Source organism: Gigantopelta aegis, chromosome 15, assembly GCF_016097555.1.
Source record: "Gigantopelta aegis isolate Gae_Host chromosome 15, Gae_host_genome, whole genome shotgun sequence".
Classification (NCBI taxonomy): domain Eukaryota; kingdom Metazoa; phylum Mollusca; class Gastropoda; order Neomphalida; family Peltospiridae; genus Gigantopelta; species Gigantopelta aegis.
The window spans coordinates 590,724-608,201 of record NC_054713.1 but is presented as its reverse complement, the minus strand read 5'-3'; the positions used below and the strand labels follow the sequence as shown (position 1 = coordinate 608,201).

The 17,478-nt window shown below is 37.4% G+C and overlaps 1 protein-coding gene across 2 annotated transcripts in view; it reads left to right on the top strand.

Annotated features, from left to right (window-relative positions):
• Positions 1–14,879, top strand: part of LOC121389976 (zinc finger protein 85-like) — a 44,802-nt gene extending 29,923 nt beyond the window's left edge. For both annotated transcript variants that reach the window (XM_041521666.1, XM_041521665.1), the window contains 3 exons: positions 7,367–7,543; positions 12,255–12,439; positions 12,970–14,879. In XM_041521666.1, the coding sequence (XP_041377600.1) occupies positions 7,367–7,543; positions 12,255–12,439; positions 12,970–13,995 (1,388 nt within the window). In that variant the 3' untranslated portion in view covers positions 13,996–14,879. The remainder of the gene's footprint in view (positions 1–7,366; positions 7,544–12,254; positions 12,440–12,969) is intronic.
• The last annotated feature ends 2,599 nt before the right edge of the window (positions 14,880–17,478 follow it).

Below are 17,478 nucleotides of genomic sequence, written 5' to 3'. Positions count from 1 at the left end.
TATCGCATTGCGATAGGCTACGCAAGTTTCAGAGATTACTACACATTTTTAAAACATTAAACAGTAGTTGCTAATTAATTTTCAACTGACTAGAAATATCGCTAATCAAGATTTTGAAAACAAAATGTTCCCTGCTTAGGTATATATAGCTTATATAACATGTAGGTATGTATGTAGACATTTGTGATTGTAAATTACTTATATCTAGGCAAGATACATATACTGTCAGATTCAGCTGTGGTACCCCCCCCCCCCCCCCCCCTCCCCCTCCGATCCCCTCAATCAGTTTCTGTTCAGGGTCATATCTAACTTAAAACATCAAATGTGGGGGCGGTAAAAAGTTGTGACAGTGTAAAATATATGTTAGCCCACTTGAGCTGGAACATTATATGATGGATGATTCCATGTGGAATCGAGGCGGGATGTAACCCAGTGGTAAAGCACTTGCTTGATGCACAGCCGGTCTGGGATTGATACCCATCGATCCATCGTTCATTCATCTTTTTCATCTATCACCCTCTGCCTATCATTCTCATTATCTTAATTAATATTAAAACACTTTCCTGGTAAATGCTCTTGTGGTGTTATTAAAAAAGAAAAACTTTAATTTATTGAACGGAAGGAATGTTTTATTTAATGATGCAGTGAACGCATTTTAAATCCAGTTATATGATGCTAGACAGTGGTTAAGAAGCACACGTAGAAAAAGAGAGGAAGTCTGCTGCCACCATGCTATGGGCTACTGTATCCAGGAGTGGGATTTAGTTCAGTCGGTTGAGCGCTCACCTCAGGTACTGACGTCGCACGATTAAAGCACCTCTATGGAGCCATTCAGCTGATTGGATTTGTTCTCATTATAACCAGTGCACCACAACTGGTCAGTTGGCCGTGGTATGTGCTGTCCTGTCTGTGGGGAAGTGCATATCAGATATCTTTTAATACGTTTTATGTACCGTTGACGTAGACATGACACTGTGTTACCTGACTATAGGTATTTAACATTTAATAAGTGGATCGCTTTCTCCTGTGTTTCATTAACAGTTAATGTAAGGGGAAATAGCGGCTAACGTTTTTATCATACCAAGACACTTGACTAAAGCTAGTGACACATATATACATTAAATGTCTGTTTGTCATTCATAAAACGCATCTGATTATGGATGATTTTGAACCAATGTTTTTAAAAAAAAAACTTACATATTGTCGGATTCGGTTTTGGACAGTGCTTGAAAATTCTCCATTTACGCACCATTAACGGAGCAAGGATTCCCATATTATGACGTCATATTGGGAAATACCCTGTTCAGTTTTTCAGTCTTGGTGCTGTGTATAACAACTAGGTGTGAAGACTCACAATATGTGTTGCTAGCTTTATGCCCATAAAGATATCACTGCTTTCAATCTGTACTTTTCTGTTACATTAACTGTTATTGCAAATGAAATTATCTAAACGTGTGCTTTAATGACAACACTATCACACACTGATTTATTAATCATCGGTAATCGGATGTCAAACATTTGGTAACTTTTTACATGTAATGTTAGAGAGGAAACCCTCAAATTTTTTCCATTAGTAACAAGGTATCTTTTATATGCACCATCCCACAGACAGGACAGCACATACTATAGTTTTTGCTATACCTGCCGTGGTGCAGTGGTTGGAACGAGAAATGGCCCAATGGACCCACCAGCGGGGAGCTATCCTAGACCGACCGTGCATCAGGCGAGTGCTTTACTACTGGGCTACACCCCGCACGTGTGAAATTATCTGTACATGTATAGAGCTGCAAAACCGTGGAGCACTAACATGCCTTTGGAACGCTGTCGGCATGTTACAGTTTGTAGGACAAAATTAGCATTTAATTATTGTAATGTATACATGAAGACTTTTTGATATATCAAAATGAGCATAATATCCCAGGTATGTGTATTGTGTTTAATGTCAATGTATTGTGAGGTGACTAGAAACTAATGGTTTATTGAAATGGCTTTCATCATTTGAACTGAATTAAAAAACCAAATAGTATTAGCTGTTTGTTTAATGTGCTGGGGTGTTCACGGAGTAATTGGTTCATATGGCAATCAAGTATTTAAAACACACCATTATCCACCTTGTAATGAAACACGTAGTGAATCCCATATGTCTAGTTGATCACATGGTGTGTACGAATCTGTACTGTCTGCACTGGTTGGCCAATGATTTAGACTCAAATATCTCTTACCACTGTTTCTCTGTGAGGTCAGCTAGAACCGGTTACAATATGACATATATACTGAATGGGTTTTGTGTTGTGTGTGCAAATAATTAATTTATACAGCAGGGTTAAAGCTTGAAGAAAACAGCTTTGACAATTTGTTATTTTAACATTTATAAGATAATATTTCTGGGGTTTTTTTTCTTGTCATTGAAACAAAATGATTGAAGGTTTAATTATTAAATAGACTGGTTCCCCTCTTAGATCATTATCAGATCTTGCGCCCATAACAAGCATGCTTAAAATCAAATTGCTTTGCTTCGCATGTCAAACTCTTGACTATAATCTGAAATTATGATGTAGCTTTTTTATTTAGCAATTTATTATACATGTAAGCTATGTTGGGTAATATTCAATGTCAGTTATTATTTGTCAAATTAGTTCACATCTGGTTAAAGTCATTGGCCCTTCAAAGTAGTTATTACACAGCATATAATATTTTCAGTTATTACACAGTGTACAGTATTTTCAGTTACTGCACAGTGTACACTATTTTCAGTTATTACTGTGTACAATATTTTTAATTACTACACAGTGTACAATATTTTCAGTTATTACAAAGTGAGCAATATTTTCAGTTATTATTACCAATTGTACAAGTTTTGGTTACAACACAATGTACATTATTTTCAGTTAATACACAGTGTACAATATTTCAGTCAATTTACACAGTACATTATTTTTGGTTATTACACTATACAATATTTTCACTTATTACACAGCGTACACTATTTTCTGTTATTACAGGGCACAACATTTTCAGTTATATAACACAGTGAGAAATATTTTCACTTATTACACATTGAGCAATATTTTCAGTTATAACACAATGAGCAATATTTTCAGTTATAACACTGAGCAATATTTTCTGTTATTACCCAATGTACAATATTTTCAGTCAATACACAGAGCAATATTTTTGGTTATTACAATATGTACAATATTTGCACTTAATACACAGTGTACACTGTTTTGGTTCAGTTATAACACAGTGAGCAATATTTTCAGTTATTATTACCCAGTGTACAATATTTTCAGTCAATACATGGTTTACAATATTTTCGGTTATTACAATATGTACAATATTTGCACTTAATACACAGTGTACACTGTTTTGGTTATTACACAGTGGACAATATTTTCAGTTATAACACAGTGAGCAATATTTTCAGTTATTATTACCCAGTGTACAATATTTTCAGTCAATACACGGTTTACAATATTTTCGGTTATTACAATATGTCCAATATTTGCACTTAATACACAGTGTACACTGTTTCGGTTATTACACAGTGGACAATATTTTCAGTTATAATACAGTGAGCAATATTTTCAGATATTACCCAGTGTACAATATTTTCAGTCAATACACAGTTTACAATATTTTCGGTTATTACAATATGTACAATATTTGCACTTAATACACAGTGTACACTATTTTGGTTATTACACAGTGGACAATATTTTCAGTTATTACACTGGACAGTACATGCATTTCAGTTATATGTGCAATAGTTTCAATTATTACACAGTGTACAGTGTTTTAAATTAAAACACAGGACAATGTTTTCTGTTATTATAGTGTACAATATTTCAGTTATTATATTGTACAATATTTCAGTTATTACACAGTTTATAATATTTTTCAATTATGACAGTGTACAATATTTTCATTTATTACACAGTGTACCTCATTTCAGTTATTACACAGTGGACAGTATTTCAGTTATTACACAGTGTACATCATTTCAGTTATTACGCAGTGTACATCATTTCAGTTATTACACAGTGTACATCATTTCAGTTATTACACAGTGGACAATATTTCATTATTACACAATGGACAATATTTCAGTCACTTTATACAGTGTACAATATTTTCAGTTATTACACAATGTACATTCTTGAGTTTGCTGCAATTTTAAGATCGACTAACAGAGACTTTTTAACGATTGTAATTACATATCAAATATATTTTTCTGCATAAAATATTAGTGGCTGTATATTAAATGTGTTTCTGATTGTTCTAATATTTGTACTAGCCTGTTAAATTTCATTTTATTTATTAAAATATAATTTTTTCATATGTATGAAATTATTTGAAGACAAAATCCAGTTTGGGCTTCTTACAAATATTAAGACAACCACAAACACTTTGAATATACAGACACTGATATTCTAAACAAGAAAATATATTTAATAGGTAAGTTTAATCGTAGACGTATTTTATTAGTCGGAAACATCTTACAATGTAGTAAACTCAGAAATGACCCTTTAATACACAGTGTACACTGTTTCAGTTATTACACATTGTACAATATTTTCGGTTATTACACAGTGAGCAATATTTTCAGTTATTATTACCCAGTGTACAATATTTTCAGTCGATACACAGTTTACAATATTTTCAGTCAATACACAGTGTACAATATTTTCAGTCAATACACAGTGTACAATATTTTCGGTTATTACACAATGTACATTATTTGCACTTAATACACAGTGTACACTGTTTTCCGTTATAACACAATGTACAATATTTTCAATTAATACACAGAATACAATATTTTTGGTTATTATAGTGTGCAATATTTCAGTTATTAAACAGTTTACAATATTTTTAGTTATGACCATGTACAATATTTTCAGTTATTACACATTGAACAATATTTTCAGTTATTACACAATGGATAATACATGTATTTCAGTTATGTGCAACATTTTCATTTATTACATACATATTTAGTGTACAGTATTTTCAGTTATTACACAGTTTACAATATTTTCAATTAATACACAAGACAATATTTTCGGTTTTTACAGTGGACAATATGTTGTTATTACACACTGTACAATATTTCAGCTATTACACACTGTACAATATTTTCAGTTATTACACAGTGAACAATATTTTTTATTATAGCACTGTACAGTATGTTCAGTTACAATACAATGTACAGTAGTTTTGGCTATTACATTTTGTTACCACTACATGTCACTGACACATTCACCACTACATGTCACTGAAATATTTACCACTACATGTCACTGACACATTCACCACTACATGTCACTGACACATTTACCACTACATGTCACTGACACATTTACCACTACATGTCACTGACACATTCACCACTACATGTCACTGACACATTTACCACTACATGTCACTGTCACATTTACCACTACATGTCACTGTCACATTCACCACTACATGTCACTGACACATTTACCACTACATGTCACTGACACATTTACCACTACATGTCACTGAAATATTTACCACTACATGTCACTGACACATTTACCACTACATGTCACTGTCACATTTACCACTACATGTCACTGAAATATTTACCACTACATGTCACTGACACATTTACCACTACATGTCACTGTCACATTTACCACTACATGTCACTGTCACATTTACCACTACATGTCACTGAAATATTTACCACTACATGTCACTGACACATTTACCACTACATGTCACTGTCACATTTACCACTACATGTCACTGTCACATTTACCACTACATGTCACTGTCACATTTACCACTACATGTCACTGTCACATTTACCACTACATGTCACTGACACATTTACCACTACATGTCACTGACACATTTACCACTACATGTCACTGACACATTCACCACTACATGTCACTGACACATTTACCACTACATGTCACTGACACATTTACCACTACATGTCACTGACACATTTACCACTACATGTCACTGACACATTTACCACTACATGTCACTGACACATACACCACTACATGTCACTGTCACACATTTACCACTACATGTCACTGACACATTTACCACTACATGTCACTGACACATTTACCACTACATGTCACTGACACATTTACCACTACATGTCACTGACACATTTACCACTACATGTCACTGACACATTTACCACTACATGTCACTGACACATTCACCACTACATGTCACTGACACATTTACCACTACATGTCACTGACACATTTACCACTACATGTCACTGACACATTTACCACTACATGTCACTGACACATTCACCACTACATGTCACTGACACATTTACCACTACATGTCACTGACACATTTACCACTACATGTCACTGACACACTGACACATTCACCACTACATGTCACTGACACATTTACCACTACATGTCACTGACACATTTACCACTACATGTCACTGACACATTCACCACTACATGTCACTGACACATTTACCACTACATGTCACTGACACATTTATTTACCACTATTCACCACTACATGTCACTGACACATTTACCACTACATGTCACTGTCACATTTACCACTACATGTCACTGTCACATTTACCACTACATGTCACTGTCACATTTACCACTACATGTCACTGACACATTTACCACTACACACTTCACATTTACCACTACATGTCACTGTCACATTTACCACTACATGTCACTGTCACATTTACCACTACATGTCACTGTCACATTTACCACTACATGTCACTGACACATTTACCACTACATGTCACTGTCACATTCACCACTACATGTCACTGTCACATTCACCACTACATGTCACTGACACATTTACCACTACATGTCACTGTCACATTCACCACTACATGTCACTGACACATTCACCACTACATGTCACTGACACATTTACCACTACATGTCACTGTCACATTCACCACTACATGTCACTGACACATTCACCACTACATGTCACTGACACATTTACCACGACATGTCACTGAAATATTTACCACTACATGTCACTGACACATTTACCACTACATGTCACTGTCACATTCACCACTACATGTCACTGACACATTTACCACTACATGTCACTGACACATTCACCACTACATGTCACTGACACATTACATTGGAACATTTTACTCTGATTTCCAGTTTTGATCAATTCCACTTGTTTCTGGTCGTCCCTGTTTTTGTAACAGCTCAAAATTAATTTTATCTGAAACAAAAAAATGCACAGTGCGTTGAGTAGATCCATGTACGAAGGGTCAATGGCTTCAATTCACAGTGACTAAGTGGTAAACCGTAAACTGATGACAATCCCTTGTTACCAGGAGAGACCCCTGAAAAGTCCCACATGTGCCCCACGTGCCTGAAGGGATTTCGAAGCAAACCACAGCTGAACCAACACAACCTGGTGCATTCTGGGGTACGGAAACACGACTGTCCGTACTGCGACAAATGTTTCAAACAACTGTCTCACCTTCAGCAACACATCCGGATACACACAGGTACTGACCAACTGAATGACAGACGGATGGATAGATGGACAGGTGGATAGTTGGACTGGAACGAAAGGAAAGGGGCATTTGTTTAATGACACCTCAGCACATGTTAAACAACAGCTATTTGGGGACTATTGTATGCATGTATATAAGAAATGGCTACATTGGCACCTACACTGATTTGTATAAGTATGGGATACTAATGGAATACCAGAGCAGCAAGGCATCATATATATGTGTGTGTGTGTGTGTGTCCAGTTTCCCCACATACAGCACAGTGCATACCGTGTACAAGTTGTAGTCTGTTTGCCAGGGCACTAAACCTTGTAGTTCGGTACCCACAATTGGTCCTTGTAGTTTTTGCATCTATGGAAGGTATTTCTCTTTCCAGCCAGTGTACCATGACTGGTTTATCAAAGGCTGTGGTATGTACTATCCTGTCTGTGGGGTGGTACATATAAAAGATCCCTGGCTACTAATGGAAAATTGTAGCAGGTTTCCTCTCTGAGACTATATGTCAAAATGACCAAATGATTGATAAATTAATGTGCTCTAGCTGTGTTGTTCAACAAAACACAGCGTTTGATATACATGTACCAGTCGTGGTGCAGTGGCTGTAACAACAAATAGCCCAATGGGCCCACTGCCGGGGATCGATCCCAGATCAACTGCACATGAGGCAAGCACTTTACCATTGGGCTTCGTCCCCGCCTCGACATGACCAGGAAGTTCATTGGAAGTCGCAGAACTTAAACTATATTTGAGGTTTGGTTTGGGCTGCATCTCAAGTAATAGGATTGAAAGAAACGTTTATTTAACGATGCACTCATCATATTTTATTTATGTTTATATGGCGTCAGACATATGGTTAAGGACCACACAGATATTCAGAGAGGAAACCCGCTGTTGCTACTTCATGGGCTACTCTTTCCGATTAGCAGCAAGGGATCTTTTATATGCACCATACCACACAGGGTAGTACATACCACGACCTTTGATATGCCAGTCATGGTGCACTGGCTAGAACGAGAAATAGCTCAATGGGCCCACCTATGGGGATTGATCCCAGACCGACCACGCATCAAGCGAGCACTTTACCACATTTGTAGATATGTATATATGGCAAAGAGAAAAGAAAGGAATGTATGGTTTAAGTCTTTTCTTCTACTGTTTAAACTGGACCTCTGTAAAATTATATAGGTAGGCAGATTAATTTTACAAGTCGGCCACACATTATTTGTGGCTAAGTTTTCAATAGATAAACTATCAAACTTTCAGTTTTAATTTTTTTTTTTTTATCTCATTTGGGTAGTAAATTAATTATCATTGTCACTTGAAGAAGCACTCGCCTCTAGTGTCATGTTAGCATGTTTGTCGAGGTGTTTCAGCTTCCTATAGTTGGCACATGGTTTGTTCATCAGCCGCAATGTCTGTGAAGGAGAAGTCCACCTGACAGATTTCATACAATTATTTCTCATTATACTCCTGTTCAGTTAACAGAAGGGACGGTACGAAATTATTATTATGAAATATAATAATGATGAAATTGTGTTAAGCATGTAATTTTGTTGGAGTGTACAGGGAAGTTATTAATATACATGTAGGCCCCCTTGTTAGGTATAGAATTTCAAACAATTTTTCGCCAACTTTTTAATAAATCTTCATTAGGAATAGAATTTCAAAAAATTAATTCACTTCTAGACTGGATGTTAGTAATTGTACGTGCTGATGACTTTGTGATACATATTGGAAAGGTTGTCCCCGATTGGTTAATATTATATAGCCTGTAGTTAGAGTGTGAGTAATAAATAATTTGAGGGTGCTTGATAAAAAATAAACCGACGATACGTGACCCTATTACGGGGTTAAACGGATTGGAAATCTTTTGAAATTGGACACTGCCTTTCATGCACTGTGAGAAATATCAAACAGCAATTCTCTTCCTATAATCTTTATAAAAATGCATTGATTAATTTGTCAGATTTCAGAGTATGTAATTTTACTCTCCGTTCCCTCTGGCAGAATTAACCCTTAGAACACATACATGTATGGTGTTAATATTTACAAACAAACCAATAAGACTGCATCATTCTTAGCCTTTTGCTATCGGCTTGTTTAGCCATTTATAACGGACGGTAATCGCTGCCTATAATTTCCTGTTCATCTGATATTTCTCATCTTAAAGACGTCACTGTGTGGAAAGATGAATATGGGAAGGTCTTGAACATGTTCATGATTACAGTTTTCTGATTAGAGAGAGAGTCGTACATGTTTCTTTTACACAGTACAGGCTCTTCTATCCTATCTCTGAGATGGGACGTAGCCCACGACTGGTATATCAAACTCCATGGTGCATATAAAAGATCCCTTGCTACTAACGGAAAACTGTAGCAGGTTTCCACTCTAAGACTATATGTCAGAATTACCAAATGTTTGACATCCAGTAACCGATGATTAATAACTCAATGTGTCATAGTGGTGTCAAACAAAACACTTTTTACCCTAGCTCTCTAAGAAGGTGCATATAAAAGATGCCTTGCTGCTAATTGATGGGTTTCTTATGTTAATGTTTAGGTTTTAGCTCTCTAAGAAGGTGCATATAAAAGATGCCTTGCTGCTAATTGATGGGTTTCTTATGTAATGTTTAGGTTTTAGCTCTCTAAGAAGGTGCATATAAAAGATGCCTTGCTGCTAATTGATGGGTTTCTTGTGTAATGTTTAGGTTTTAGCTCTCTAAGAAGGTGCATATAAAAGATGCCTTGCTGCTAATTGATGGGTTTCTTATGTAATGTTTAGGTTTTAGCTCTCTAAGAAGGTGCATATAAAAGATGCCTTGCTGCTAATTGATGGGTTTCTTATGTTAATGTTTAGGTTTTAGCTCTCTAAGAAGGTGCATATAAAAGATGCCTTGCTGCTAATTGATGGGTTTCTTGTGTAATGTTTAGGTTTTAGCTCTCTAAGAAGGTGCATATAAAAGATGCCTTGCTGCTAATTGATGGGTTTCTTATGTTAATGTTTAGGTTTTAGCTCTCTAAAAAGGTGCATATAAAAGATGCCTTGCTGCTAATTGATGGGTTTCTTATGTAATGTTTAGGTTTTAGCTCTCTAAGAAGGTGCATATAAAAGATGCCTTGCTGCCAATTGATGGGTTTCTTATGTAATGTTTAGGTTTTAGCTCTCTAAGAAGGTGCATATAAAAGATGCCTTGCTGCCAATTGATGGGTTTATGTTAATGTTTAGATTTTAGCTCTCTAAGAAGGTGCATATAAAAGATGCCTTGCTGCCAATTGATGGGTTTCTTATGTTAATGTTTAGATTTTAGCATCTAAGAAGGTGCATATAAAAGATGCCTTGTTGCTAATTGATGGGTTTCTTATGTTAATGTTTAGGTTTTAGCTCTCTAAGAAGGTGCATATAAAAGTAAAGTAAAAGTTTGTTTTATTTAACGACGCCACTAGAGCACATTGATTTTTAATCTTATCATCGGCTATTGAACGTCAAACATATGGTCATTTTGACACTATTTTTAGAGGAAACCCGCTGTCGCCACATAGGCTACTCTTTTTTACGACAGGCAGCAAGGGATCTTTTATTTGTGCTTCCCACAGGCAGGATAGCACAAACCATGGCCTTTGTTGAACCAGTTATGGATCACTGGTCGGTGCAAGTGGTTTACACCTACCCATTGAGCCTTGCGGAGCACTCACTCAGGGTTTGGAGTCGGTATCTGGATTAAAAATCCCATGCCTCGACTGGGATCCGAACCCAGTACCTACCAGCCTGTAGACCGATGGCCTGCCACGACGACACCGAGGCCGGTGCATATAAAAGATGCCTTGCTGCTAATTGATGGGTTTCTTATGTCAATGTTTAGATTTTAGCTCTCTGAGAAGGTGCATAAAAAAGATGCCTTGCTGCTAATTTGTGAGTTTTCTCACAATTGTTAGATCTATGTTCACCATTGATGTGCTGTGTGTCATTAAACAATGTGCTGGGGTGTCAGTATATATTCCTCTCCTTTAGTATGCATTGCCTCTGTTTACATAGTTTGTAACATTATTTTTTTGTGTAACTGCCGTATTTAGAATCTTCTACAACAGCTGCAGTGTGTGAATATTCATGTGAAATCAGGGATCGTATTTAGAATCTCCTACAACACTTGCAGTGTATGAATATTCATGTAAAATCAGGGATCATATTTAGAATCTTCTACAACAGCTGCAATGTATGAATATTCATGTAAAATCAAGGATTGTATTTAGAATCTTCTACAACAGCTGCAGTGTATGAATATTGATGTAAAATCAGGGATCGTATTTAGAATCTTCTACAACAGCTGCAGTGTATGAATACTGATGTAAAATCAGGGATCATATTTAAAATCTACAACAGCTGCAGTGTATGAATATTCATGTAAAATCAGGGATCGTATTTAGAATCTTCTACAAAGCTGCAGTGTATGAATATTCATGTAAAATCAGGGATCAAACTTCAGAATATGTTACCCACATTGTTTTCTTGTGTACTGTATTCAAATTAAAACTATATTTATGTACAATTGCCTATAGTATGTAAACCAGTTTAATGATATATACTGTTGTATTTATATGTGATGATTTTTAAATGTGGTGATACTAATTGAGGAGAAAAGCTGTTAGATAAATTTTATGATATACACATATATGTTTGATTATTGTTTAATTTGTTACCAATTCAGGAGAAAAGCCCTACAAGTGCGCTATAGATGGATGTGATCGGGCGTTTGCTCAGCTGTCAAATCTGCATCATCACCTACGTAACCATGACGACCAGGTGAAGAAGGCAGAGACTCGACTCTACAAGTGTGTCATCTGTCATCGCAGCTACACAAACGACAGTAGTCTGAAGACGCACACTCTAAAGGTATTCACAAACGACAGTAGTCTGAAGACGCACACTCTAAAGGTATTCACAAACTACAGTAGTCTGAAGACGCACTCTCTAAAGGTATTCACAAACGACAGTAGTCTGAAGACGCACACTCTAAAGGTATTCACAAACGACAGTAGTCTGAAGACGCACACTCTAAAGGTATTCACAAACGACAGTAGTCTGAAGACGCACACTCTAAAGGTATTCACAAACGACAGTAGTCTGAAGACTCACACTCTAAAGGTATTCACAAACGACAGTAGTCTGAAGAGGCACACTCTAAAGGTATTCACAAACGACAGTAGTCTGAAGAGGCACACTCTAAAGGTGTTCACAAACGACAGTAGACTGAAGACGCACACTCTAAAGGTGTTCACAAATGACAGTAGTCTGAAGATGCTCACTCTAAAGGTATTCACAAATGACAGTAGTCTGAAGACACACTCTCAAAAGGTATACACAGATGACAGATGTTATAGCAGTACTCTCAGAATGCTAGTTATTGGTATTTGTTATTTCAGATGCATATCCACATAAAGCCTATCGACGTGCTGGCGGAGATGAACTCTGGCGTGAGACCGAGCAGCGACAAACAGAAGTTCTTCGGGACATCCACACTGCAGTCGGAGCTGGGGGCCGATGGCCTGCTACTTCCCCAGGTGCTGGGTCTGCAGAAGGCCAGCGGCCTGGCCGACTTCCAATCCAGCAGGGTGTCGCAGAACCTCGACCGGGGAGTCGTGCGCGTCCCCAGTATCACCGTCTGTCAGAAGATAATCCGGGAGGAGTGCATCGAGCTGGACGAGAATGGGGATGTTATAAATGTGACCGTCGACCACCGCAAACTGCCACAGACGGAGATCATTCACAACGGAAATCATCACAAAGTGACGTGCGAATCTCAGACAGCAGTGATGAACGATAGCGGTGGTGGCGGCGCTCGGAGCCTGGTCGACAAACAGTTGATGCTGAGCGCGGACAGTTCCCACGGTAGTAGTGTCGGCGGCGGAGGCGGTAGTAACAATAACAACAATAACAGCACGCGGCCCGGTTTGTTGTCATCGCCGGTTTCGCCACCTTCACACGAGAACCACTTGTCACAGCTCCATCACCATCACCAGCAGAACATGCAGCTGTCGCCCTCGTCTGATAAAAACAGCCTGAGTCAGAGGTCACACCCGCAGTCGATAGTGGGGGGTATCATCACATCATCAGCAGCATCTTCATCGTCGTCCATCGTTCCCGGGGCAGACAGTATTGCCACATCGCAGAACAGTCGCTTTGCGTACCTCGACCAGCGGGGTATCCCCGAGTCGTATCTCATGTCGATGGACGCGACGCTGCGGAGGAACGCGTTCCCCATTCCGCTGAGTCGCGCAGCCGTCGGCATGGAACACTTGCAGGGGGCCTCGCCCGCACACCGGCCCCTAGACGGACACGATTTCTATGGAGCACACCTGCCACGTTTGCCGCTGGCGACTCATATGCATCTGTCGACATCACCATCAAGGATGGGGGAGTCGAGAACATTTACAACACTCGGTAACTGAGACTGTTGCAGTTACAACAACTTTCTCTGTAACTGAAACTATAATGGTTACAACAACCCTTGGTAACTGAAACTATAATGGTTATATCTATTTATAACTGAAACTGTAAACGTTATAACTATTTGTAACTGAAATTTTAACGGTTATAACTATTTGTAACTGAAACTGTAACGGTTATAACTATTTGTAACTGAAACTGTAATGGTTATAACTATTTGTAACTGAAACTGTAACGGTTATAACTATTTGTAACTGAACATTTATGAACCTTTATGTTCATTGGTAACAATTACAACCATTGATAACTTGACCTGCAGTTACAACCATTAGTAACTAAGACGGTTACAACCATTAGTAACTTGACTGACAGTTACAACCATTAGTAACTTGACTGACAGTTACAACCATTAGTAACTAAAACAGTTACAAACATTAATAACTTGACTGACAGTTACAACCATTAGTGACTGAGACAGTTACGACCATTAGTAACTGACGTACTAAATAGTGACATACAAAACGTAGCTAATTCAGACTGATCGATACAATCATTAATTACTGAAATTGTGACATTTACAATCCTCACATCCTGAGAGTGTCACAGTTACAACCCTCTGTAACTAAGACTATGAGTGTGACTGTTTAACCACTTGGTAATTGAGGCTGACGTTTACAACCATTGGCAATCGAGTCTGTAATATTTACGGCCTTTGTTTACTTGAACCACGTCAGGTTCAGTCCTTCATAATTAACACTGACTTTTACATCTCTTGTATTAGCCTAGTGTTATTGTCTGTTACAACCCATGGTATCAACATGTAAAACTGACTTTTACAACTACATGTATTGGTAAAGCCGCATTCTCATTAAACAATTTGTCACATCGACCTGTTGAATGTGATTTATCGTTGAAAAAAAAAAGGACATGTTCTAATCAACTTGTCCTATAAGACTAATGTCGTTCCGATTCAGGTGTTCTCACTGTGTGATTCGATCGTATGCGACAAGTCGGTGGGACTAATTGCATAATGAGAACACTGCTTAACTAAGATGGACATGTCTGTAAGCCTTGTAATCAATGTCGGTTTGTAACTGAGGAAACCAAGATGTTGATGTCGACCGAGACATTCATCATATATGTGTACACACCGTGTTGACCAGCGAATGTTAATGAACCAAATGAACACGCATTGAAGGAATCGAGTTTTACCTGGCGTATTATCTTGCACGACTTCCTCGAGGTTTGTTGTTAAAATATTGTTACACAGTAGTGTGCTACCACGTAAAGTAGTCGTCTAGGTGACGACCTCTGAGTAGATTCGGCTTGGAACGTTTGTTGCTTCTGTCGATGAATATTCTGATAATTCTCATATCCTGTAACAAAACGAAATCGTGAAATACCAAACTTCTTGCTTAGACGAGTGAACTCATTTGTACCTGTATACTGTGTATTTTCAGTAGTAATGCAAATATTGCTGCGAGTTTCTTCACTGCTAAAGGGATGATAACGTGTTGGTTGACCTACAAAGTGGGCATGATTGTAAGAGGCTTTAAAAATGGTCGTCAAAATTTCAGTGGATTATTTTCACTGGTGTTTTTCTTGTTTTGTTTTTATTTGTGTGTGTGTTGGTGTAATTATGTGTAAATGTATATCGAAGTCCAAGCCCCAAGCTTGTAAAACATATTGAGCTGAATTTCAAAGCCAGTTGTTGTCTTACCTGTATGTATGAACAATGTAATTGTATATTATAACGATGCTTAAACACCTGTGTTCAAAAAGAACAGTCTTCGTACATATGGGCCTTGGTGTCTGAACTTCAAATTTGAATTAAAATTTACCGTAGTTCCTGTACATTTTAAGTCTAGCCTGAGCCTAGCGTCCCTGGCCATAGTGTGGACTAGGTCTCGGAGTCTGCCTAAATCCAGAGTTTAAAGGTCCTGTGCCAAAGTTGCAATAATGGCGGTTCCTGCCAAAAATATTTTTAAATTTTTGCTTTCAAACATAAAGTTTAAATCTTCAGCTACATGTCTGTAAAAAATTACAACCAATTAATACCACTTGCTAGGTTTAGTACAATTTTTTTAATTTTAGTTGGGAATCTTGAGTGTGTGTCACACACATTAACTAGTGACGTCACTATTTTGTGTGTATACATTCGACACATTAAGTTTTTTCCATACTTGTTTGCATACAACTGACAAAGAAACGAAGATGGTGACCATGCTATATTTAGTCACAGATTATTTGGAAAACCAATCTTGTCCAATACAAGACTTAAAAATTATTATTCTGGAGTTCAGTATGGAATGATTAAGCGGGAGATCAGTTCATTTGTAGTCATGTGTTACAAATAAATGTGAAAATTAAAAAAATATTATAGTTTTAACTTTGACATGGCACCTTTAAGGGCAATTTTTCGTCTTGTTTAAAATGCATGAATTTCAGATCTATCTGTGATCCTTTAAATCATTAAAAATGCTGTTGATAGTATGCTAGTATATACTGTACATGTTGGACATCTCAGTTTTTTTAAATGCTGTTGATAGAAAAGTATGTAGTATCATATTTACCCAGTAATAGAACTTAAATGCATTTGTTTAAAATTCATCTTTTATTAGTCATGTCCCAGGCTAGTGTCAGTCTACCAACTGTCATGACAAAGTTGGCCAATTCAACTTCTACGACTGTTGAGTTGCTAGTCTGAGTGCTCTTACAACTCGATTCTCGTCGTATACGACTTGTACGACTGTTGAGTTGCTAGTGTGAGTGCTCTTACAACTCGATTCTCGTCGTATACGACTTGTACGACTGTTGAGTTGCTAGTGTGAGTTGCTCTTACAACTCGATTCTCGTCGTATACGACTTGTACGACTGTTGAGTTGCTAGTGTGAGTGCTCTTACAACTCGATTCTCGTCGTATACGACTGTTGAGTTGCTAGTGTGAGTTGCTCTTACAACTCGATTCTCGTCGTATACGACTTGTACGACTGTTGAGTTGCTAGTGTGAGTTGCTCTTACAACTCGATTCTCGTCAGATGCACCCATCATAAGTTGGGAGTGGGGGAATTACAATGCAACTGTCAAGTTAGCAAACTCTCATGAGGGTTGATAGTCTAATCCTAGCAATAGTAAACCTTGCTGTGGGATCTTGGTTCATTGCACCCTCCAAGTTGAATGACAACCGGCAAGGTTCTGTTGATCTTGTTATACATAACTTTATGTAACGTTTCAAGCATTGTCTTCTTGATGTTCATTCTTAAACATAAAAAAGTATGTGGAGAGACTGGGGGGATAGTGTTGATGTGGAGGGGGACATTTGGCTTTTAATGCAATTTTTTAAATAGATACATTTTATGAAAAATGGGAATGTTTTTAACAAATATTTACAATTAAAAAAAATTGTAAAAGAATCAAAATTGACTCAAATATCAATTATTTTTTTATATTCAGTCCTGCTGTTATTGATATATATATATATATAT